This window comes from Schistocerca americana, chromosome 4 (genome assembly GCF_021461395.2).
Source record: "Schistocerca americana isolate TAMUIC-IGC-003095 chromosome 4, iqSchAmer2.1, whole genome shotgun sequence".
NCBI lineage: Eukaryota > Metazoa > Arthropoda > Insecta > Orthoptera > Acrididae > Schistocerca > Schistocerca americana.
The window spans coordinates 818026878-818052804 of record NC_060122.1 but is presented as its reverse complement, the minus strand read 5'-3'; the positions used below and the strand labels follow the sequence as shown (position 1 = coordinate 818052804).

The 25927-nt window shown below is 41.6% G+C and overlaps 1 protein-coding gene across 1 annotated transcript in view; it reads right to left on the bottom strand.

Annotated features, from left to right (window-relative positions):
* LOC124613825 (E3 ubiquitin-protein ligase arkadia-C-like) overlaps positions 1 to 25927 on the bottom strand; it is a 290726-nt gene that overhangs the window by 246099 nt on the left and 18700 nt on the right. The window contains exon 2 of the mRNA XM_047142547.1: positions 11516 to 11711. Coding sequence (XP_046998503.1) covers positions 11516 to 11696 — 181 coding nt within the window. The 5' untranslated portion in view covers positions 11697 to 11711. The remainder of the gene's footprint in view (positions 1 to 11515; positions 11712 to 25927) is intronic.

The following is a 25927-nucleotide window of genomic DNA, read 5'->3' as shown; positions in this document are numbered from 1 at the left end:
GGTGTTTAGGATCTTCGGTAGTGTTAACTCTGCTGCACGGAGTGCGGGCAGAGAGAGTCTGGCTGGAGTAGGGCGGTGGAGCAGGTGTGTTGTGTGACGCTCCCACGAGTTGCCGCGCTTTCGGGTTTGGCAGCGTGTAATTGCGCTCGACTTGCTATGATAGTTTCTGACACAGTGTCACGGACGGGAAGCATTAACTGGCGCACATCAAGCGCCCGTTTCGCCTGGTGACCGTGTCAAGAAGGAGGCCCGCCAACATCCAGCTTCTGGAACAGCGACGGCCGACAATGAGTGACTGTCGCCACCTCCCCGATCGACAACTGCAAACCTTCAATCAACCAACAAGGAAGACTGGGAGCACGTAAAGTTTTATAACTGTATGGCAGACCTCAGCTTTTCAAACTGTTCCATTAGCAAAATACAGCGACTTAGCATGAACCTTTGTTGCTCATTGTCCCAATTGCATTACCAAGCAGGGTCCCTTCCTTTTCCGACATGAACTCGAGTGACGTTGAAATTCAAACACCAGCATTAAAGAAATATTCGATTTCACTGCTTTAATTTCAAAGCTCAGTTAAGGTATTCATAGCTGGCTACAATATTTAGATTACACAAGCACAAATTAAGAGTGCGAGTTTTGTTACCATATTTTATCATACCTGTGACTGCAACTCAGCTTGGTATGTACTAAATTTTATTATTGTTAATTGTTCAGAATCATTTAATTCAAGTTCAAAGTTAAATCTCTTATTTCTAAATTGCATAGATTAAAGTAGCTTTTGAAATGATTGTTGAGGTGGCCCAAGGCTAACCTTATTTTATTTTATTTCGTAGTGCTTCTGAAACAAAGTTCACAGTCACTAAATTAACTTTCAATTTTCTGGTTTTATTAATTCTTTTACTAAATTAAGTCAGAGTGTAGCGAAATTTATTACTTCTGACAAACATTCAGTTTTCACATGACATGTGTCAACCTTCAGTTGCCACGCTTTTAGTGCTAATTATATGTGGAATAACCGTTCTTTTTCAGTTATTATATTAGTTGTTCATAGGACTCGCGACCGTAATTTTCCCCAAATCTCAAATATCTAATTAATGCCAGTTAATTGTTACCATAATGACCACACATTTACTTTCTTTATTAACTTTACCCCTTTTCAAAATTAATTTTCACCAATTTCATTTGCATTTTTCCTTTCATTTAGATGTAACCCTTTCCTCCCTCTTTACCGACAAATTAACTTCGGTGACGATTGCTTTTCCCAAATTTCCATTAGGTGCACGCGGTTTAATTTTTCACTGTAATTAAGGTCGATAAGTGAGGGGGGCTTACACATTGAAGTTTGTCCTATGAGCAATGGGAAGATGCAAGTTGGGCATAACAAATAGGTATAGAAACATGAACAATGGATAGGAGAAAAGATAGGAGTTGAAAACATGGAGATGGGTTATACGTATAACACAACAAAATGATGAGAGATGGACTAGAGAGATTCTGTATTAAAGATTCCTCTCAATAACCTTTGTTCTGCAGTAACATTGCATTGTTTGCCTCGTGTGAAGATAAGTGCCAGCATGGAAGAGCTGTCTGTATTCACAGTTTAAAAGTAGGACTGTTAAACAACTAAAATAATGTAAAATTCAGGGTGGAATGTAACAGTGTTCTGAAAAGGATAGTTGCTACTCACCATATAGCTGAGATGCTGAGTTGCAGATAGGCACAACAGAAAGATTGTCAGAAAGTTAGCTCTCGGCCAACAAGGCCTTCATCGGAAATAGGCAGTATACACACCCAGTCACACAAATGCAACTCACACACACGAGCGTAGTCTCTGGCTGTGAGCAACAGCGCTTGATGGAAGATGCAACTGGGTGGTGGGGGTAAGGAGGAGGCTGGAGTGGGGAGGGTGAGTGTGAAGGTAGGAGTGCTGCTTGTGGGAGCATACAGATCCGAGGTGGAGAGAGGGTAGGGCAGTCAGGAGGTGAGGCAGCAGGCAGGAGATTTGGAGGGGGGAGGGGGGTTGGGCTAGCAGACACGAAAGAAATAAAAAAGACTGTGGGTGCATTAGTCGAAAAGAGAGCTGTGTAGTGCTGTGTGCAGGTGGGAACTCTAACTGAAATAATACTATGTTCTGGTAACCTGCCTCACCCAGTTGCATCTTCCATCACATCATATGCTGCTGATCGCTGTCTGGTCTCAGCAGCCAGAGACTTTGGTTTTGTGTGTGGGGGGGGGGGGCGTGCGAGTTGCATTTGCATGACTGTGTGTGTATGTTGTCAAGGCCTCATTTGCCTTACTTTCTGACAGTTTTTTTGTTGTGTCTATCTGCGAGTCAACATCTTTGCTATATGGCGAGTAGCAACTATCCTTTTCATAAAATTGCTAAAATATGTAAAATTAATATAGCAACATGGAAACCATACAATAACGATGAAGTCATAGAACTCTTGATGAGTCTTCTGTTTAAGACAGATGAGGAAGAAGAGACTAAACGGATAACAATAGTATATTGCAGATATAGATTTGGGCTATAACATACTCAGCATCAGTGTCAAAATAGAAAAGCATGTAGAATCAGAAAAGGTACAAAACATGTATATAGTGCATTTACAGTGAAGCCCCTATTTTACGTTTTTGTGTGGTCCAGACTTAAATAACAGGAAAATGCAGAATTGAAGAAAATGTTAAAACCCCCAAAATACAAGCAAAAACATATGTCATTTGCATACATGATTAAAAATTGTAATCCTCTCCTATACATTGTACAAAATTTGCATATGTGAAGGAAATTACATTTACAATATAATGTTTATACAAGAAATAGTGGTAATGAATTTCATCAGCTCTTAAAAAACCACAGATGTATTACAGCAAGTAAAATCTGGTCCAAAAATTGAAATTGGACCACAGATGTATTACAGCAAGTAAAATCTGGTCCAAAAATTGAAATTGGTAACTGGGTACACGGTAATTGAGCTATTTTTTGGCACACTACAACCACAAATTATACGTCAAGACAAGCATTTCCGAGAGATCTATCCTTTGCACTCACCCAGTAAAAAGCAAAAATTGATGAGTATGGTGATCTAAACCGAAAACTGTGAAGTGCAGGATGAAAGGCATTGGAGTCTAACATGTGGGAGTGTGTGTTTTCCCTATGTAGGCAATGGCAGTGTAGCATACTCTTGTGTGTGAGGGCAATGACCTCTAGGGTATCATAAGTGCAGTGACTTCTAGTGTGTCCAGCAAGCTAACTCTTTTTACATTTGTTAAAAGCCTCTTTTATTCAATCAACTTTCTAGTCTCAATTGACTACTTGAGACAAGTACGTCTATTGCAGCACACCTGGGAATAAAACTATTCCTGTACTGAGTCTCGTCTGTTTTGATTGGTAATTTTCATTTACATGTCAGTGCCAAAATTGCCGGTGTTGTGAAAGCTGCCTGCTGTGGAGTTTGGCATCTGAATGGTGAAAGTAATGTTTTGGGGGATTATCCTTTTTATGGAAAATGGAAATATAGTAAATAAATGTAGGAAAAAAAGTGACAATAGAGTTTATTAATGACCAAAACAGAACTCATAGTGAAAGTTCTTGTTAAAGGTTGTGTGGCGAACTGTTCACACTCCTGGGAACTGATAGAACAGGAAAAGTATTGTCCAAATATTTCACACGTACAATTATTTGCTCGAGAAAATAATGCTTCCAAACACATCAGACAGTATGTAGAATGCAGAAAATAGCACCTTTATGTTCTGAACTGCATATAATACGTCTTTTCAGAGTTTAATGACAGTGAATTAGCTTTAAATCATTTATTAATATCAGTGAAAATTTTATTAACAGCAATTTCTAAATCTGTACTTGACTTGCTATTTATTGCAATGTTTCTTATCATCTACAAACAAAACAAATTTAGCATGTGTCAATGGAACATACGAGAGGTCATTAATGTACCCACCCTGAGGATCACCACAAGCAATTAACTCCCAATCAGCTGAAGACAGACTGCTTACACGACAAGCATTTTGAAATGACACCCTTTGTTTCTTGTTAGGTAAGACTCAAGCCATTTTGCAGCACTGCCAGTGACACCATAATATTCCAATTTACTTAAGAGTGCGCTGTGATTCACACAGTCAAAGGCTTTTGACAAGTCACAGAAAATACCAGTAGCCTCTAATCTCTTATGCAATTAATTAGGTACATTCCCACTGTACATGTAAATAGCCTTCTCTGTATCAGAATCCTTAAGGAACACACACTGTGACTTGGAAAATATGTTATTTGCAGTCAGATACTTAAGGTGATGCTTGAACACAATACTCTAGGACCAGTAGTACACGTGATCTATAAGCAATCTCCTTTGTAGACTGATTGCACTCCCCCAGTATTCTACCAATAAACCGAAGTGTACCACCTGCTTTACGCACAACTGAGCCTATGTGATCATTGCACTTCATATCCCTATGAAGTGTTACACCCAGGTATACATAAGAGTTGGCCGATTCCAACTGGCCGAAAGCTAGTGTTCCATTTTTGGTCCAGTGCACCTTCAACATCAGTTGGAGGCATTCCGTCTGCAGGTATTCTTACTGGAAATGTTGTTAAGATGTTCTGTCTTCAGTCCAGCGTGCTTGGGCTTGAGCTGGCATTCAGTTTTCAGTATGGTGTACCTGACAGAGATCAGAAGTTCTGTTTTTGGTATGGTGTACTTCGTGCTCTGTCTGGTGTTCATTCCCCATGTCTATGTCACAGTTCTTTCTTTTGTTTGAGTTATGCTGCTGCCACCATTGTACTGTAAGCAAAGCACTGCAGTATCCCAGGCAATGCTGAGTTGGTACCCAGTGTCATAATTCATGTTGTTTCCCACCACTTCTATCCTACTGACTCTCCTGTAACACTATCCCTGTATCTGGAGTCTGTGCCAGAACCCTGATTTTCTCATCTTTCATAGAATGATTAAGTTCCATAATTTAGTTGTCTGTCCCAGCTGTATGTGCCCCAACATTCTTGGCATCTGATGTCCACTGTCCTAGTTGTTTGGCCAATGTATGAAATGTGACACTGGCAAGGTGTATCATAAATTCCTCGTTTTTGTAAGCCCAAGTCAGCTTTTGCACATCCCAATTGCCCTCTTATTTTGATAGGTGGACAGAACACACACTTGATGTTATGCTTCTTGTGAATCTGGCTGATCTCGGCACAAATAGATCCTGCACAGGGCAGACAAGCCACAGCCTTTGCATCATCTTGCTCTTCTTTTCTATTGTGTGGCAGAGTAGTTCGTTAAAAGGCCTTGGGCATCTGCTTGACTGTGTATCCATTTTTGCAGAAAACTGAGCATAGGTACTCTGTTTCTGATGTCAAACTATTTTGATCCGACAGTGTGTGTGCGCGGAGCATTGTATCTCCAATGGGCATTCAATGGAGTATGACAAAACATTACTTCTGGCCACAGCAATGTCTTTTTGCAAGTACATTCAGAAACACCAGGTGACCATCCTCCTCCAGTTGAGTGGCATGTGTTAAGATGTTCCAGAAGCTCACTGAGACTCTCCCTACCCTGAAGCTGCCATTAAGGTTTCAGACCTGCTGGGATCAGTGAAGGATAATTTGTTCTTGTGGAAGTTGGGAATTTACAAAACACCTTGCCTGTGTGGTATGGCCTACATAGGACGAACAACACACACAGTCGAAGAACATTGCACAGAACATAAATGTTGCACTCACCTTCTGCAACCCACCAAGTCTGCAATTGTGGAACATTGTACCTCCAACAGACATTCAATGAAGTATGACAAAACATTAATTTTGGCCACAGCAACATCATTTTGGGAAGCCATTACAAAATAATCCACATAAATACACACCACATACCGTATTTACTCGAATCTAAGCCGCACTTTTTTTCCGGTTTTTATAATCCAAAAAACCGCCTGCAGCTTAGAATCGAGTGCAAAGTAACCGGAAGTTGTGAAATATGTTGGTAGGTGCCGCCACAACTAATTTCTGCCGTCGAATATATGTAGCGCTACACAGGCATGCTTTGCAGGTACAAAGATAAATACTGGCGCCAAAACCTCTGCGTCAGTAAATAAATTTAAAAAAAAGGTGGAAGACGAGCTTTTTTTCTCTGCCCCGAATTTCGACCACTGCATTTTCATACATTATCCAACGAAGCAAATACAAATTCCGTATTGTTCATCTTCGAATGTAGCTGCTTTTCAATGTACTACGAAAATCCGACTGGCAAGACTGTTTGCAATGTTTGTCAGTATGGCCAATTCTATGTTCTGAATTTTTTCCTACCTGTGAGAAGAGATGGTTGCTAATGGGAACTTTTAGGAATTGTGAATCACATGCAGTATTCTCTTCACCATAAGAATAATACGAATATAAACACTTTTCCATGTATTCTTTCGTGTTTGCTGCTTTCTCATTTAAATCCTGTCTGCCTAATAAACTACGAAACTAGAGTGAGACAACAGCAAACGCGGAAGTATACACATATCATGTCATGTTTAAATTCGTATTATTCTTATGCCTAATAGTGATACAGTCACAAATGAAGCACGGCAGTTGACTAGATTTTTAAATCTAAGATGACTAATTTCTGTGCAGAAAGTAATGTACTAAAGAGGCGTCTGCGAAGATTTCAAACGGAGAAAAATTTTCGCTAAACTCTCGTTCAGAACATCTTATATCATACGCAGTTTATTATTTATTTCTTGTTGATCATTATCAAAGAAATAACAACAAATAGCAGTCTCTTGCTATTGTTTCGCTACTGAGACAATTCCTCTCTTTTTTAATTGTAAGTGGCGGTAGCACGCACAAAAGCAAACCATGCCGCGAGCGGCGACAGGTCGTAAACATTATCAGAATGCGACAAACAATGCATGACACGGTACAGTAATGCATTTTCAGCTTAGAGTGACGTAAACAGCTATAACAAAGAGAATGGCAGTTATCAGATCAAAGAAAAATAAGCACTCAATTCAAACCAGACGAAGCACGTGAAAAACGAAGGGTACCCGTATAAATAAGGACGGAGCACCTGACGCACAGCAACGGCTACCTGGTAAAGCTTAACTGCTAAGCTTAAGGCTCAAACCAAACTATTGTAGCTGTATCGTCATTCATTTGACCTAAATTGTGTCTCATATTACAATGGACCAACTTTGTTTCGATTTCGAGGTGCGGCCTAAAACTTTTCTCTCCCCTTGAATTTCGAGTCTCAAATTTCAGGTGCGGCTTAGATTCAGGAAATTTTTTTTTCCTTCATTTCGAGTCTCATTTTTCAGGTGCGGCTTAGATTCGAGTGCGGCTTAGATTTGAGTAAATACGGTATAATCTAATGAACTGTGACAGCAGCTACCAGTTGTCTAATGCATGGAATCCCATCATCTCCAGGATTTGCACAAGATGAGGACACCAGAACACACTGATGACTGCGGCAAGTTGCAATACCGAAGATAGCTGATCTCTGCAGCTGGACCAGAGAAGGCACTGCCGCCAGGTGGTATGGTCTTGTCAACGTGATTCTGAAGTACGCGTGGCAATACTCCCAAGCACACTGGCAATACTCTCAGCATGCTGGCAATACTCTCAGTGCGCTATACAAGGTGGAGCTGGGAACATTTTCCTCAGTCTTCAATGGCTCAGCTGAAGATGACTGGCAAGTGTCCAGTCAAAATGTTGTGGAGTAAATCCTACGATGACTGGCTGCAATCCCGAAATCTCTTTGAACATTTAATTCGCTGGGAAAATTTTAAATTTCAAATCAGGATTTACTTGTCAAAAGGAAAGCAGATCTGGGCACTTTGGCCCTAATGTGTGTCCTAAACCAATGCACACTGATTTATACCTGAAAGCTAGCAGCTGTTATCCCCCAGAGTAAAGGACTGGAGTTTTGAGGACACTGGTCCATAATGCACACACTGTTAGATCAAGACAGCTTGACATCATAAAGAGAGCATCTACGCTCTGTCTTCTGCAAAGGTAGGTACACAGTCAGAGAGAGAGAGAGAGAGAGAGAGAGAGAGAGAGAAGAAGAGCATGATGAAGCAATGGCTGCAGCTTACCCGGCCAATGCATGATCAATTGTTGCCAAGATCAGCATCAGCAGGATCCTTGAGAAGCATAACATCAATTGTGTGTTCTGTCCACCAATCAAAATAAGAGGGCTACTGGGAAATGTGAAAGGTGACCTGGGCTTACAGAAACCAGCAACTTATAATATACTTTACCACTGTGACATGTCACACATTGCTCAAACAACTAGAACAGTTGGCATCAGATACCATGAGCATAAGAGGCACATCCAGCTGGATCAGACAATGAAAACAGTCATCGTCAAGCATTTTCTGGAACTTATCCATGAACTACGGAAAAATGAGGTTTCTGGCACAGATACTGGATATAGGGACAGTGTTATAAGAGAATCAATAGAGATGGAAGTAGTGGGAAACTTCATGAATTGTGGCACTGGGTACCAACTCAGCAATGTCTTGAATCCTGCACTGCCTTAGTTCAAAAACACGTCAGTGGCAGCAACTCAGAAATAGAAGAACTGGGAATTTGGGAATGTGGAACAAAACCCAGACACAGCACCAAGTGCATTGCACCAAGAAGAGAGCCTCAGATACCTGTCAAGTACACTGGACCATAAACTGAACACCAGCTCCGGGGACCAGGCACACCAGATCGAAGATGGAATGTCTCAGGATGTTTCTAATGAGAAAATCCATAGATGGAACACCTAGAACTGACTGTGGAGGTGCTCCAGACCGAAAATGGAACACCAGCTTACAGCATGGTGCTCTGGACCGAAGACGGAACATCTCAGGACACTTCTAGTGGGAATGGACCACATATGGAATGTCCAGAACCATCCACAGGGAGGAGAGGTAGTTGCCATAAATATTCAACCTGTTTCACTCAACTATCAGTCTCAGGTAGCATCTGATGAAAGCAGCGAGTAACATTGTCGAAATATTGTGCATGGACGACACTGACATCTGGCAGAAAACTTGACACCCACGATGTCAACAGATATCCAGGAAAGCCTGAAGAACTGCATCTTGATGGATCATTACGGCATTACATAATCACACAGTTATTTTCAACTTCATACTTAAGATCATTTTCAGCCACACACAATAAAGTGTCTGCTAGTGAAACATTTGGACCTGATCTGAGACTATCATGATAAGATTTATACTGTTCTCTCTCTTTGTTTTGACATGGAAGACCTCTGGATTTACACAGACAGCAGGAGTACTGAAAGAAATATCTTGTGCAATTGTTGGCACTTACAAATCAATTATTGACAGCAAGGAACAAAGTTAAAGGAGGAATAAAATTTTATGTCATGTCAAAACAGCAAGACAATGACTCTACCATACTTTTTCATTCATTTGATAACACACTTATTTTCAAAACTGCCTAGCAATAGTGCCACTTAAAGTCATTCAGATTCTCTCTCTCTTCCCTCCCCCCCCCCCCTCCAAATTTTGTCTTAGTCATTATCCTTGTGTTAATTAATACTAACCTTTCCCTTTATGAAAATGGGGTGATAAGTCTGGTAAAAAAGCATTAAAAAGTGTTTTGTTTCATAAAGAACTCACCTTATATCTTGACATAGTCCCCTCTGATACACTTGGTCCAGTGATCCTCCTGCTTTTTCATCCCATAAGAAAAATGAGTTCTGTAAACTACCACTATCACTTCCTCATTTGATGAAACTTTCTTCCCAGCAAGCCAAAGTTTCAAGTTTGGGAACCGGAAGAAGTCACTTGGGGCTAAATCCACTGGATAGGGCGGATAAGGAACCAATTCAAAGCCCAGTTCAAGCACTTTTGTCACTTTTATTGCTGATGTGTGTGGGATGGTGCATTATCCTGGTGAAAGAGCACTTTTTTGCATGTCAGCTTTTGTCTTTTTTCAGCCAATCCAAGTTTCAAATGAAGCATAATAGGGCCCAGTTATGGATCTGCCTTTTACCAAGCAATCTTTGAGGATCATTCCTTGGGAATCACCCTATCAGCTGACAAATTGGTATTTGCCTTCTTTGGTGCACTTCCACCAGCCTTTTGACTCGGGTCTGTAATGATGGATCTAGGTTTCAGCAACAGTCATGAATAAACACCAAAAGTCTTGCAGATTGCGATTAAACATCACCAAACATTGTGTTGAAATGTTCTGCCAGATGTGCTTGTGGTCAACTGTGAGCAAATTGCGGCACCCACCCTGCATGCAGCTTCTTCATACACAATTCTCTATGCAGGACGTTATGCACTCACTGATTTGAGTTGCCTACAGCCTCAGCAATCTCACAAATTTGTATTTGACAGTCTTGTGTTACCATGTTATGATTTTTATCAACTGTTTCCTTTGTGGTGACCACAACTGGACGGCTGGGCCACACTTTGTCTTCAGTACTTCTCCAACCACATTGAAATCCATTAATCCAAAACTAAATGGTCTTAAATGATGGTGCAGACACTGCGTGAATTTCATCCAATTCTGTTTTGATTTGTGCAGCAGTCAAACCCTCCAAATGAAAATGTTTTCTCCATTTTCCACTGCAGTTGACACACTGACCAATTCAGATGGCTGTCAACACTGAATTGTATGCTGTACATTTCTGAAATTCTTTATACATCCCTTGGGGGTAATCAAGCTTACCAACCATGAAGGCACATCATCAATGTTCCAGTCTTTCATGGAAATTTACCAGACTTATAAAACCACCCTTGTACTTCAAAGCCTTCCTCCTTCCTATTTGTAACATCATACCACAAGTGTGTATATTTATAAGCATCTAGTTCCTATACTCTCCATTCTCTTGTCAAAACTATTTATTTTTTTTAATTTTAGTTAGTTTTACACCTTTTTTGTTTTGCATCTTGTTTGTGGCCTAACAATTATCAGCTGTACTCTGGAATTTTAGAAAGGATCTTTCTCGCATCTTCAGCTTCTGTAGTCATGCTGGTATGGTTATACTTATGGCTTTGGGACTATTTAATCATAATCAAATCTAGTGATCAGATGGTCACAATTTAATAATAGTGAACAACGGGTAATACTGGTCTTAGTTCTTTTATTAACAAACTAAAAACCCGCCCTGCCTCGAAAATCGCAAGGTTCTTATCTTAGTTCTTTGCTGAATGTAATCGCTCTCCTCCTCTGTTGTTTGGACCAAGTTGTCGCACCTTCAGTATTGGTACATCTAACCCTCTCATTTTCCTGGTTCTTACAGCTCCCTTTCTAACTGGGGAAATTTTAATAGATTTCCAACCCAACAAATTAAACTATGTTTTTAAATTGTGTGCTTACCATAAACACTGTTAATGTATACAAATGTATCTCGTATTCCGCAAATATTGTTAAAATTCGTTTATTACATGCTTCATGTGTCTACTTTGACATTGAACAGAATAAAGTATGTTGATATTACACTGTGTAAAATCTATTGCTATATGAGAGTGATGGATAAAACATGAAATTACCTGCAGAGAAATTTTCAGTATTATCCACAGGACGGTCAACTGTAGATGAGAAGGCTGTATCAAAAATGTCTGCCAAGGATGTGACACCAGACTTTGCTTCAGCAGTTGCAGGTTCCCACGGCCGATGTCGCGTGGGAGGGCCTGCAGTGGCCGGGGCAGGCGTAGTCACTCTGTCACCCATGCCAGTCTAAAAATGCTACGTAAAAACAGTACATTCAATTTCCCTTCTCATTTTAGTACATTCAAAAGGAACTACAAAAAATTATTCCAAATATGAGTAACCAAACATAAAACATACTGAAAAATCTTACACTACCCATCATTTCAGTCAATTTATGATGTTGGCTTCATAAAGTTTTGATGTTCCTTCAGTGTTAATTTAATAAACAAACAAAATCATGGTAATTTAGCAAAACAGTGAACAGGAGGGAAAGGGGGGGGAGGGGATGGAGGAGAGGAAGGGGGGATGGGCTACAGTTCATCCTCGCAATACCAACAGGGTGATGATTTACGTCAACTTGTCTTGTATTTTAAAATGTTAAAAAATATTTATTGTTTTCAATCATTTCTTATACTAGATTCTGTGAGTGTTTTGAAATTTCAGTAAAACGTAATCCAAACATAATCCTTACTAGTAAATGTGACTTTTTGCAAGAAATGCTATATGAATATTTTCTAGTTCAGGACCCTTCTTACACTTCTATATATCTTTGAAAAGTATGCTGCGAATAAAACTCAACAACAATTGACAAAATATGTATTTTTAAAAAATTAATATGGTGGTCATAAGCTATCCCTCCTCTTCACGTACACATTACAGAAAATGCATTGACATTGGTAAGTTAGTGCTAAAAGATATTTTTTCAGGTTCAGGACCCAATTTACACACCAGCACCTTTCAAAAAAGTACTTTGTTAATAAGAGTTAACAACAATTATCAAAATTTTGTTATTCTTTCAGTTTTTTGTGGTGGGCACTAAGTATCCTGCCTCAGTAGTATGTGTTATGGAAAATGCTTTGGTATTGCTAGGATTTACATGGGCTCCAAACTACAGCGTAACTCAGCATGTTTACCATCAACAAATCTTGCCAGAGGTGAAAGAAGTGATATATAACACACAAAAATCCTAGGAATGACTGAGGATCAAACCAGAGAGCTTTGGATCAGTAGTGTAGCACTTCACTTCAACCATGGGCATATCTCTCTCTCTCTCTCTCTCTCTCTCTCTCTCTCTCTCTCTCTCTCTCTGTGTGTGTGTGTGTGTGTGTGTGTGTGTGTGTGTGTGAGGGAGGGAGAGAGAGAGAGAGAGAGAGAGAAAGAGAGAGAGAGAGAGAGAGAGAGAGAGTGTGTGAGCGGGTGGGGGGGGGGGCAGGGGGGGGGGTTGTTCCTCCTCTTTTTTAAGCAAGGAAATAGTTTTCCCGAAGTCTTAGTAGTTTATCATCCTTTTTCTGCATGCCTGTCTGTTGTTCAACCAGTGTTCTATTTGCACAATTGTGGTAAGCATGGCAATAAAAGTCCTTGATGGAATACAAATAATGGAAGCAGTAAATATAGCAACACACTATAAAAATGATGTGTTGAGTGGTCAACAGGCACATAAACAAGACTGAAACTGTTGCTGAGCTTTTGGATGGCATCTCACATCAAAGTTAAGTAGCACAGAATATACATGCACAGAAATATGCCGACCTACATGGCTACATGGTATTGGCTGCCTACACTGTAATGGCACTGCAGTTCAACTGGGATGAGAAGTAGGGTCAAGTAAAAGTGGGCAAGATAAGAATAGTAGCATGAAGGATAGAAGTATGGGAACTTGACAGAGAGAAGGAGAGGCAGTAAAAACAAAAGATAAGAATGTGATCTTACTTTGGCACAGGTAGGCTCAGTCACATGGTGCTGTTGGGTGGACTGGGAGGATGGAGAAACAGAGGAAAAAGGAGACTGGAGAGGAAGAAGTAAGTACAGAGTGAGTAAAGTAGAAGGGGGGGGGGGGCAGTTGCAGGGGGATCGGGGAGGGGGGGGAGGGTCGTGGTGAGGGTAGTATAGGGCATAACAGAGGCCAGGATAACAAGATTCAAAAATGTGCCACAAGGACAGTTCACAGCTACGTGGTTTGGAGAGGCTAGTATTGAATGAGTATTCAGACTGTACAGGTCGTGAAAGAGGCAATGGAGTCCAGCATGTCATTAAAAAAAGTGTGTTTCACTGCTGGATGGTCAGCTGTGCTAGAAACAGGTTGCCCAGTCAAACAAAGAGATGGTTTCAGGTCATGCCCACATAAAAGACTGTACAAAATTTCTGCAGAGCTGTATATGACTGCTTTCTAAGATGGATCTGCTTCTGGTGGGCCGCCTGTAGGGCAACTTTCATGCCACTCAAACTTCCAAACCCCTCGTCTGGTTCAGGTTCACTGATGTCACCTTTATGTCCGGAACCCAGGGACAAGACACACTATCCTATCCTCATTCCTTCACAGCCTCAACATCTTCTCTCCCACACACTTCACCTTGTCTTGTTCAGCCCCTTGTGCAACATTCCTGGATGTTGACTTATGACTTACAGCTATCCAATAGCGCCACCAAAACCTCTGACCATGACACATCCACTAACCATCAAGAGTACCTCTGTTTTGATAGTTTCCATCCCTTCCACACTGAAAAGTCTCTCCCATACAGTCTGGCCACCCACAGTCAGTGCATTTGCAGCAATGAACAAGCCCCCATCTAGCATGCTGAAGGCCTTACTAAGATCTTCAGACAGGCACTGGCCCACAAACTTAGACCACAAACAGATATCCCATGTTTAGCCCAAACATGCCTCTAATTCTACAATCAACCCCACGAATCAGCTGCAAAGGCAAAGGAGCAAATTGTCCTCCTTACATAATATCATCCCACCTCGAGCAATGTAACCACACCCCTTGCCAGGGCTTCAACTATTTATCATCGTGTCCAGAAATGAGAAACATCACACCCACAATACTTTCCACCACTCCAAAAATGGCATTCCATTGCCAATCCAATTAACAAAACATCTTGAGCCACCATTATGCTGCACTTCCCAGTACGTCCTGTCACAGGGATATCCTAGTCTACCAAAGGTAGTGCACCTGTGAAAGCAGTCATGTCGTATACCATGGCCTTTTATGTGTGTAACTTCATCAACCAGCTGTCCATCTAAAGGGTCATACTGTGGCCAATGAGCAGAATTGAGTACACAGCAGCACAACATGCCGCTAAGCACAACTACTTAAATGGCTGCTTCACAATCCGTTCTATCTAGATGATCCCCCCCCAAACAACAGTTGCTTCTCATAACTATGTTAATGACAACTGTCCTTACGGAAAGTCCTTCAATCACACAAGTTCTCCTGGCCTCAATCACTACTACCCACTGCACTACACACCGTTACACTCCATCCCCTAGGATCTCTTTCACTCATTCTCCCCTCATATCCTCCCTCCTCTCCTCCTTTATAATCCATTCAGTGTCCTTTTGCATCATACACAACTCTTCTATGACTGTGTCAGAGCAAGTTCAAGCTCACTGAGATCATATTACAAATTTGTGTTGCTGCCTCTTAAAACTCAGCTGCTCCGTCAGTATCAGAAGCAAACTTAAGAGTCAGGACAGTTAAAGAGCTGCAGTTGGCAGCAGTATGGTTCCACAAAGGACTGATGATATGATTGTAGATGAGCCTGCCAAATCAGGTAAGTTGTTAAACAGACACTGGACACCTGTTACCTATAAAACAAATGTCTCCAACAGCTTCTATATTCTGGAGACTGTAGTCAAAAATATTCAGATAATCAAAAGATTTTAGAAACAGTTGTAAAAGACACAGGAAAATATTCCAAGTCAAGGGTAACAGTAATCAGAGTTAGAAAGAGCAAGAAGAACCTTCTACTAAAGGAACAGGTATGGGAGAGGGATGCCCAAATTACTACTCCCTGGGTAATCAATACACAGTAACTAGAATTTTTAGGCCTAATGCAGGCCTCAGAGATGTTACAATCTGTAGAAAGAATGTCATCTAATGATGCATGGGGAATATGGGGAGAGGAGAGGTTTTTCGACTGGACATTAGGCGTAAGCTGGAATGCTTCTTGCATAGACATAAAGACTATGTCATTGTTAAAATGTTATGCCAAGAGCTAAATGAAGCATTAGGTGGAACATGTAAAATGTAGAGCTTCAGGAGTCGCTCACCAAGATGAAACCATCAAACACGAGTGTGAAGGATGTATCACCTCTCACACAGTCTGATCACACATAGCACAGCTACCATCTGAATGTTTCTCATTAAGACGTTGCTTGCATAACAAATTCCAGAAGCATTCAGTATAATAAGATCCCAATCTGTCCAATCCCTATGATTTTCAATATTTTTACAAACACTTTTTTTTGCATGATAACGTAAATGGTTTCAAAAACACAGAGCTTTTATATAACAATAGTCACAATGGCAGTGGGGAGGGGGGAGCTAATGTGGGGCTACCAATCATCACATCTTTGGAGAGAAAAATGTCTGTCGCACCCTAATTTCTCTTACATTACTCTCATGAGCCCTATGCAAGATAAAATAACAGAGAAGATCAAGAGCTGCTGCTTTCAGAAAAACGAGATAAGAGCCATATACAACGCTGGCAGAATTGTTTTCTTCCTTGAGCACTGGTTCTCTAGATTTACCAGACAGTGTTCCTAGAAGACAGCATCACTTTTCTTCTATAGAGTCCAAGCAAGTTTCCTGTGTGTTTCTGTTACACTTTTGTAAGGGTTATAATAACCTCTCCAATCAGCATGTGAAATATGTCTTATTTTAGCAATGGCAGTTAACAAATTTATTTTAAACCTTACTGAATACGCTACACCTGTCTAGATAGAAATGTGTGTATCAAATATAACAAGTTTTTCAAGAAGAGTCATCATTGAAAGCTAACTTTCCTTTCTATCAGGAATTTTAGATCATTCAGCATGGTATCCAATAATGTTGTCCAGTAGAATTCACCTTGCTCCTGCTACTTTCAGCTTCCAATGAATACCAGTGAACGTATTTTACCTCATAAATGCTGTGTTAAGCAGAAGATAGTGCCTTCCCCATTAAGGAGGCTGGTTGTTATATTGTCGCAGATGAAGCTGAGTAGCGCCATGGTGTAATGGTTATGATACTAAACTCTTGCATAGAGGGTCGTGAGTTCAAAACTCACCTGGACTGTACAAATTTAATTTTTATATTCGGTTCGAGTACATTCTAGAAGTATCCACAAATGTCAAGAATCATTGTACTGGAACATTCTGTAGCTGTGTATATACTGTATGTGTTCTGGCCGGAGGCAGTTCACTACACGCTCTTGTATGTGCAAGTGCTGAATAAATCTTCGTTAAGTGAAGTTAGTGTTTGCTATTCATCTAATTATACCTTCTTCTATGTGACATTATTCTGGTGGAGGCACCAGGTATTGGAACTTGTGATAGCGCACATTATCGACGACACAGTGGCTCCCATCAGGCCACAACAGAGCCACCGTTTACACGGCAATAAACCCGAGTTCGAGCCATATTCAACAGATCGCAATCTATCGGAGGCAGAAGAAGGAGAGGACATTACGATGATAGCAACTGTGTGCCACCACATGAGACATCCTTCCGGGTTCTTTGGTGATGATGGCCAAGATCCAAACAAGTGGCTGAAGGTATATGAGCGTATAGCCAAATTTAGCAAATAGGATGACACCGTGTGTTTGGCTAACATATTTTTCTACTTGGAGGGCACTGTCAAGCAATGGTATGAGAACACTGAGGAGAAGTTCACAAGCTGCGAAGTATTCCAGGCGGAACTGTGCAAGTATTTCGGTGACACACAATGACAGAAGTGCAAGGCTAAAGATAAATTAAAGTGCAAGGCACAGCATCCAGGAGAAACTACAGCATCCTACATTCAAGACGTCTTGGAGCTGTGTAAAATAGTGGATCCTAGAATGAAGGAGGAAGATAAGGTTTCACATCTCATGAGAAGGGTGTTGCTGAGGACATGTATCAAGCCCTACTCCTCACGGTGTTTCAACAGCAGACAACTTCATAAAATGGTGCCAGTATATCGAGACAATGCATCAAAAAAGATTACACCCAAGAAGTTTGAACAGCTTCCAAACATCGTATCGATGCCCGTGATGGAGGAAGCAACTGATGTCACAAGTGTACTTCGTCAGACAGTGGGCGAGGAAGTTCAGAAAGCACTTAGATTGCACAGCAAGCAAAAAACCGAGCCGCTTCAAGAGGTCATATGGGAGGAAGTGGAACAGAAATTGAACCCAATCTCTCGTCCTTCATTTCCCTTAAAACAGTGAAAAAGCCGAGACCCAGGCGGAGTTACGTTCCTACAATGCCGCGTGAGGAACCTGTTTGGGCACCAAGGAAGACTGATGTCTGGAGGACCCAGGATAACCAACCAGTATGTTTCCACTGTGAACGACTGAGACATGTAGTGCGCTATTGTCACGGAAGGTGGCGGATATCTGATGACACCCACGCCAAAAGACAGCAGACCGATCTTAGTCGACGCCAACTCCAGGACGACGAAGGTGAATAAGAAGATGTGGGTGCAGGATGACGTAGGTTACCATCGCAGCAAGCTAGCTGCTGGAGAGGACGCTCCCCAACATGCTGATCAAGGTCTCCATCACCATTTACAAGCTACAGCCAGTCACCTAGCTGCTGCAAGCTGGAAAACTAAAGGGTTCGACCTTCCTTGGTGGTGAGGCCGCCAAAGAGAGAAATGCCCTGCCGTCAATCACTACAAAAATGCTAGGAATCTGTGTCTATATCCTCATGGATGGCTGACCAGCCCAAGCTCTTGTGGAATCTGGAGCTTGGAGCTTCATATTCAGTTGTCACTTCAGAGAAGTACCGTCGCCAGTTGCAGAAAACCGCATTCGTTGACAGCAAAACATCTCTGCTGAAGGTGGCTAATGGGAAATATGTAAAACCTACAGGAAGATGTACCATTCGTGTGGGTATAAGTGGCCATATACAGCCTTTAGAATTCTTCATCTTACAAGAGTGTAGTCATGATGTCATTCTCAGATAGGACTTTTTGAAAGCTTCTCAGGCAATTATAGATTATGCTAGACGAGACGAGATGAGATACTGTGGACAGGAAGATGCGCATCCAAGTGTGTGGACACTACGTGCACTGGATGAAGTGATCATTCCTGAGGTCAGCACTAGAATGATAACTGTCATGTGTCAGGCCACGCATCAACCCATTGATCTTGTAGTGGAATGTGAGCAGCATACCACTGGAGAATAATTTGGTCATCCCAGCCTCTGTCACCTGTTTTAAGAACGGATTCGGTGAATTGTGGATAATTAACTGTCCCCGAGAACCGCAGATCCTTCCAAGACGCATGTGTGTAGCAAATGCAGAGCCATTAATTGCAGAACAGTTGAGAGTCATAGAAACCTCCCATGCCGAGTTTGTGGGCGAAATTAGCACCACCACTACGAGACAAGATCTTCTAGCTCGACTATCACCAGATCTCACTAAGGAACAACAGAAGAAGCTACTTGCCATTCTTCAAAGAGTTCTCCAAATACTTCAATCCAAAGGTGAAAAGCAAATTAGACAAATTGACAGTGAAGCACTGGATTAGCACTGGAGACCGTCAACCGTCAACCAATAAGCCAGAGAGCATACCATGTGTCAGCAACAGAAAGTCGAATAATCCATGATGAGATAGAGAAAATGATGAAGAATGACATCATTCAGCCTTCACAGAGCCCAGGGTCGTCACCAGTGATTCTCGTCAGGAAGAAGGATGGCAGTTGGCGCTTTTGTGTTGATTACAGGAAGCTTAATAAGATAACTAAAAAGGATGTTTACCCTCTTCCACGAATTGACGATACACTAGATTGTCTGAAGGGGGCTAAGTTTTTCTCAACCATGGACATGTACTCGGGATACTGGCAAATCGAAGTAGATGAGGCTGATCGTGAGAAAACTGCATTCATCACCCCCAATGGCCTGTATGAGTTTAAGGTAATGCCGTTTGGTTTGTGTAATGCACCAGCAACTTTTGAACAGATGATGGATAATCTTCTACGTCACCTGAAGTGGGCGATGTGTCTTTGTTACTTAGATGACATTATACTGTTCTCAAAGACAACTGATGAACATATAAACAGACTGAGGGTCATTCTTAAGTGTCTCCAACAAGGCGGACTGAAACTTAATCCCAGAAAGTGTCTCTTTGGAGCAAAAGAAATCAAAATACTTGGACAACTTGTGTCAAATGAAGGTGTGTGGCCAGACCCAGAATAGGCAAGAGCTATAACGGAATTTCCTATTCCTAAAAGTATTAGAGATGTGAGAAGCCTCCTCGGATTATGTTCTTATTACCGTCGTTTTATCAAAGACTTTTGTATCAAAGCCAGGCCACTCCAAGAGTTGTTAAAAGCTGATGCTAAATTTATCTGGGTGGTGTTCAACAAGATTCTTTAGAAGTGCTGCAAAAAGCTCTGACAACTGACGCTGTATTTGGTCTGTATTATGAGAGAGCACCTACAGAACTACACAGAGATGCCAGTGGGTATGGCATTGGTGCTTTTCTGGTGCAAAATTTCGTATGGGAAAGAGATGGTTATAGCCTATGCTTCTAGGACACTTACAAAAGCCGAGAGAAACTACTCAACTACAGAAAGAGAATGTCTTCCTGTGATCTGGGCCATGTGCAAATTTCGACAGCATCTCTATGGAAGGCCATTCACAGTTGTTACAGACCATAATCCACTTTGTTGAATGACAGGTCTTTACGATTCAAGAGGACGAGTTGCCAGATGGGCACTACGTCTTACAGAGTATGACATTACCATAGTGTACAAAAGTGGACTGTCTCTCAAGAAACCCTGTGCAAGACCATCAAGACTGATGAAGATAGTGACTGTCTCGCTGCACTCCAGCAGAGGGTCATAGCCTACTGTCAGCAATATGGAAATCAACAGAGATTCTCAAAATTTTGTGGGCTCAGGGAAAAATGTTGTACAACAGTTGATGCTTCTGGATCACATTTGGTATGTGTATGTGCACTTTATCAAAATGTCAAATTATGTTGGCTTCAGCAACATCCATCCAAGATGACTACAATATTTTGTGAAAAAAAAAGACTGTATACAGTTTGGAATCAAAATATTTTATGCTGCAACGTTGTGAAGATGTCCAGGAAAAATGGAACTAGAGGCTTTTCTTGAACACACTTTTGAAGACTGTGGTCCTGAAGAAGCAATGGAATAGAAGCAATGGATCCATACAGACAGACACACATTGGAGACAAGTTAGAGAACTGTTGAAGATTTCATGAAAGCACTGATTTTGAAAATTACCAGTTTTAAGATACCATCACTTTGTGCCAAAACAGCAAAGTTTATACCTGATACAACTAAAAGGAATTCCTGCAGAAAATGAATTACTCATATTGATGGATTTTGCTGAGAATTATTCATTTGTTGCTCAAGATGCTGAACAAGGATTTCATTGGGAGAACAGTCAGACCACATTACATCCATTTGGTGCCCATTTTGGTGGCAAAGAATGTCAAAGTAATAACATTTGTATGATCAGCGACTGTCCCCGCCATGATACCACTGCTGTCCATGCCTTTGAAATAAAGATAACAGGATATTTACAGACAAAGACTGAAAACATTAAGAGCATTTATTACTTTAGCGATGGTTCAGCTGCTCTATAGAAGAATCCCAAAATTTCATCAATATGAAAAGGATTTCGGCATCACTGCCAAATAGAATTTTTTTGGAACAGCAAAAAGATTACCGGCTCGTGCTAGTCTACTGAGGTCCTTACATGACCAGATATTGACTTCATATGATTTGTTCAAATTCTGTGATGATAGTATTCCAAGTATAGTTTTTTTATGTACCAAAAGAAGAAATTGAAAAAAATTCAGCCTGATCAAGAAACGAGGTCAGCAGGGGACACATAGCATTAAGAGTAAATGAAACATTGGTGACAGATGTGTATAGTGTTGCAGAACTTTTTAACAAACATTTCATAACTGTTACTGAAAAGATGAAGTTGTCAGGTTCTGTAGATGCTGCTACGGAATACCTCAGACCAGACATTTCAAGTAACTTCCATAATATGAATTTGACCCTCACTACCCCAGCAGAAATAATGTCCATCATAAAATCTTTAAAATCAAAAACATTTAGCAGGTATGACGAAATATCAACAAAGCTAATTAAAGAATGTGATTCTGAGTTAAGTAACATATTAAGTTATCTGTTTAACCAGTCGTTCATCAGTGGAATATTTCCTGAATGGTTCAAATATGCTGAAGTCAAGCCACTGTTTAAGAAGGGAGATAAAGAAATAGCATCAAATTTCCGTCCAATTTCACTTTTGCCTGCATTCTCAAAAAATTTAGAAAAAGTAACGTACAATCGGCTTTATAACCATCTTATCTCAAATAACATACTGTCAAAGTCACAGTTCGGATTTCTAAAGGGTTCTGATATTGAGAAGGCTATCTACAGTTACAGTGAAAATGTGCTTAATTCATTAGATAAAAAATTGCAGGCAACTGGTATATTTTGTGATCTGCCAAAGGCATTTGACTGTGTAAATCACAATATCCTTTTAAGTAAATTAGAATATTATAGTGTAGCAGGAAATGCTGCAAAATGGTTCAAATCTTATATCTCTGGCAGGAAACAAAGGGTGTTATTAGGAAAGAGACATGTATCAAGCTATCAGGCATCATCCAACTGGGAACTAATTACATGTGGGGTCCCACAAGGTTCCATTTTGGGGCCCTTACCTTTTCTTGTGTATATCAATGACCTTTCATCAGTAACATTACCAGATGCCAAGTCGTTTTGTTTGCCGACGATACAAACATTGCAATAAAATATTTGTGGACATTAATCACTGGTTCCTAGACAATTCCTTGTCACTAAACTTTGAAAAAACACATTATATGCAGTTCAGAACTTGTAAGGGGTGTTCCACGAGTATATGCCCAATATATGATGACAAGCAGATAAAAGAAGTGGACAGGGTTAAATTCTTGGGATTAGAGCTTGATAATAAATTCAACTGGGAAAAGCACACCACAGAACTGTTGAAGCATCTTAACAAATCTCTATTTGCAATGCGAATTGTGTCAGACATGTTGTTGTTGTTGTTGTGGTCTTCAGTCCTGAGACTGGTTTGATGCAGCTCTCCATGCTGCTCTATCCTGTGCAAGCTGCTTCATCTCCCAGTACGTACTGCAGCCTACATCCCTCTGAACCTGCTTAGTGTATTCATCTTTTGGTCTCCCTCTACGATTTTTACCCTCCACGCTGCCCTCCAATACTAGATTGGTGATCCCTTGATGCCTCAGAACATGTCCTACCAAAGACATAGAGGATATAAAAATGAAAAAAACTGGCATAATATGCTTGCTTCCATTCCATAATGTCATATAGAATTATTTTTTGGGGTGATTCATAAAGCCGAACTAAAGTTTTCCGGGCACAAAAATGTGCAGTAAGAGTTATATGTGGTGTGAACTCAAGAACATCCTGCAGAAGCCTGTTTATAGAACTAGGGATACTAGCTACTGTTTCCCAATATATTTATTCTTTAATGAAATTTGACATTAAAAATACGTCACTTTTTCAAACCAACAGCTCAATTCATGGAATCAATACTAGAAATAAGAATAATCTTCACAAGGATTTAAAGTCACTTAGTCTTGCACAAAAAGGTGTGCATTACTCAGGAACACACATTTTAAGTAACTTGCCAGCAGCCATAAAAGGCTTAACAACCAATGAAATTCTGTTTAAGAGAAGCCTAAAGGATTTATTGGTGGCCAACTCCTTCTATTCCATTGATGAATTTTTCAGTAGTACCAATTGATTTGTGTGTGTGTGTGTGTGTGTGTGTGTGTGTGTGTGTGTGTGTGTGTGTGTCTATATATATATATGAGGCGACTTACCGAACAAAAGCGCTGGCAGGTCGATAGACACACAAACAAACACAAACATACACACAAAATTCAAGCTTTCGCAACAAACTGTTGCCTCATCAGGAAAGAGGGAAGGAGAGGGGAAGACGAAAGGAAGTGGGTTTTAAGGGAGAGGGTAAGGAGTCATTCCAATCCCGGGAGCGGAAAGACTTACCTTAGGGGGAAAAAAGGACAGACGGGTATACACTCGCACACACACACATATCCATCCACACATATACAGACACAAGCAGACATATTTAAAGACAAAGAGTTTGGGCAGAGATGTCAGTCGAGGCGGAAGTAAAGAGGCAAAGATGATGTTGAATGACAGGTGAGGTGTGAGTGGCGGCAACTTGAAATTAGCGGAGATTGAGGACTGGTGGGTAACGGGAAGAGAGGATATATTGAAGAGCAAGTTCCCATCTCCGGAGTTCGGATAGGTTGGTGTTGGTGGGAAGTATCCAGATAACCCGGACGGTGTAACACTGTGCCAAGATGTGCTGGCCGTGCACCAAGGCATGTTTAGCCACAGGGTGATCCTCATTACCAACAAACACTGTCTGCCTGTGTCCATTCATGCGAATGGACAGTTTGTTGCTGGTCATTCCCACATAGAAAGCTTCACAGTGTAGGCAGGTCAGTTGGTAAATCACGAGGGTGCTTTCACATGTGGCTCTGCCTTTGATCGTGTACACCTTCCGGGTTACAGGACTGGAGTAGGTGGTGGTAGGAGGGTGCATGGGACAGGTTTTACACCGGGGGCGGTTACAAGGATAGGAGCCAGAGGGTAGGGAAGGTGGTTTGGGGATTTTATAGGGATGAACTAACAGGTTACGAAGGTTAGGTGGACGGCGGAAAGACACTCTTGGTGGAGTGGGGAGGATTTCATGAAGGATGGATCTCATTTCAGGGCAGGATTTGAGGAAGTCATATCCCTGCTGGAGAGCCACATTCAGAGTCTGGTCCAGTCCCGGAAAGTATCCAGTCACAAGTGGGGCACTTTTGTGGTTCTTCTGTGGGGGATTCTGGGTTTGAGGGGATGAGGAAGTGGCTCTGGTTATTTGCTTCTGACCCAGGTCGGAAGGGTTCTTGCAGGATGCGAAAGCTGTTGTCAGGTTGTTGGTGTAATGGTTCAGGGATTCCGGACTGGAGCAGATTTGTTTGCCATGAAGACCTAGGCTGTAGGGAAGGGACCGTTTGATGTGGAATGGGTGGCAGCTGTCATAATGGAGGTACTGTTGTTTGTTGGTGGGTTTGATGTGGACGGACGTGTGAAGCTGGCCGTTGGACAGGTGGAGGTCAACATCAAGGAAAGTGGCATGGGATTTGGAGTAGGACCAAGTGAATCTGATGGAACCAAAGGAGTTGAGGTTGGAAAGGAAATTCTGGAGTTCTTCTTCACTGTGAGTCCAGATCATGAAGATGTCATCAATAAATCTGTACCAAACTATGGGTTGGCAGGCCTGGGTAACCAAGAAGGCTTCCTCTAAGTGACCCATGAATAGGTTGGCGTACGAGGGGGCCATCCTGGTGCCCATGGCTGTTCCCTTTAATTGTTGGTATGTCTGGCCTTCAAAAGTGAAGAAATTGTGGGTCAGGTTGAAGCTGGCTAAGGTAATGAGGAAAGAGGTTTTAGGTAGGGTGGCAGGTGATCGGCGTGAAAGGAAGTGCTCCATCGCAGCGAGGCCCTGGACATGCGAAGTATTTGTGTGTAATGAAGTGGCATCAATGGTTACAAGGATAGTTTCCGGGGGTAACACATTGGGTAAGGATTCCAGGCGTTCGACAAAGTGGTTGGTGTCTTTGATGAAGGATGGGAGACTGCATGTAATGGGTTGAAGGTGTTGATCTACGTAGGCAGAGATACGTTCTGTGGGGGCTTGGTAACCAGCTACAGTGGGGCGGCCGGGATGATTGGGTTTGTGGATTTTAGGAAGAAGGTAAAAGGTAGGGGTGCGGGGTGTCGGTGGGGTCAGGAGGTTGATGGAGTCAGGTGAAAGGTTTTGCAGGGGGCCTAAGATTCTGAGGATTCCTTGAAGCTCCGCCTGGACATCGGGAATGGGGTTACCTTGGCAAACTTTGTATGTGGTGTTGTCTGAAAGCTGACGCAGTCCCTCAGCTACATACTCCCGACGATCAAGTACCACGGTCGTGGAACCCTTGTCCGCCGGAAGAATGACGATGGATCGGTCAGCCTTCAGATCACGGATAGCCTGGGCTTCAGCAGTTGTGATGTTGGGAGTAGGATTAAGGTTTTTTAAGAAGGATTGAGAGGCAAGGCTGGAAGTCAGAAATTCCTGGAAGGTTTGGAGAGGGTGATTTTGAGGAAGAGGAGGTGGGTCCCGCTGCGACGGAGGACGGAACTGTTCCAGGCAGGGTTCAATTTGGATGGTGTCT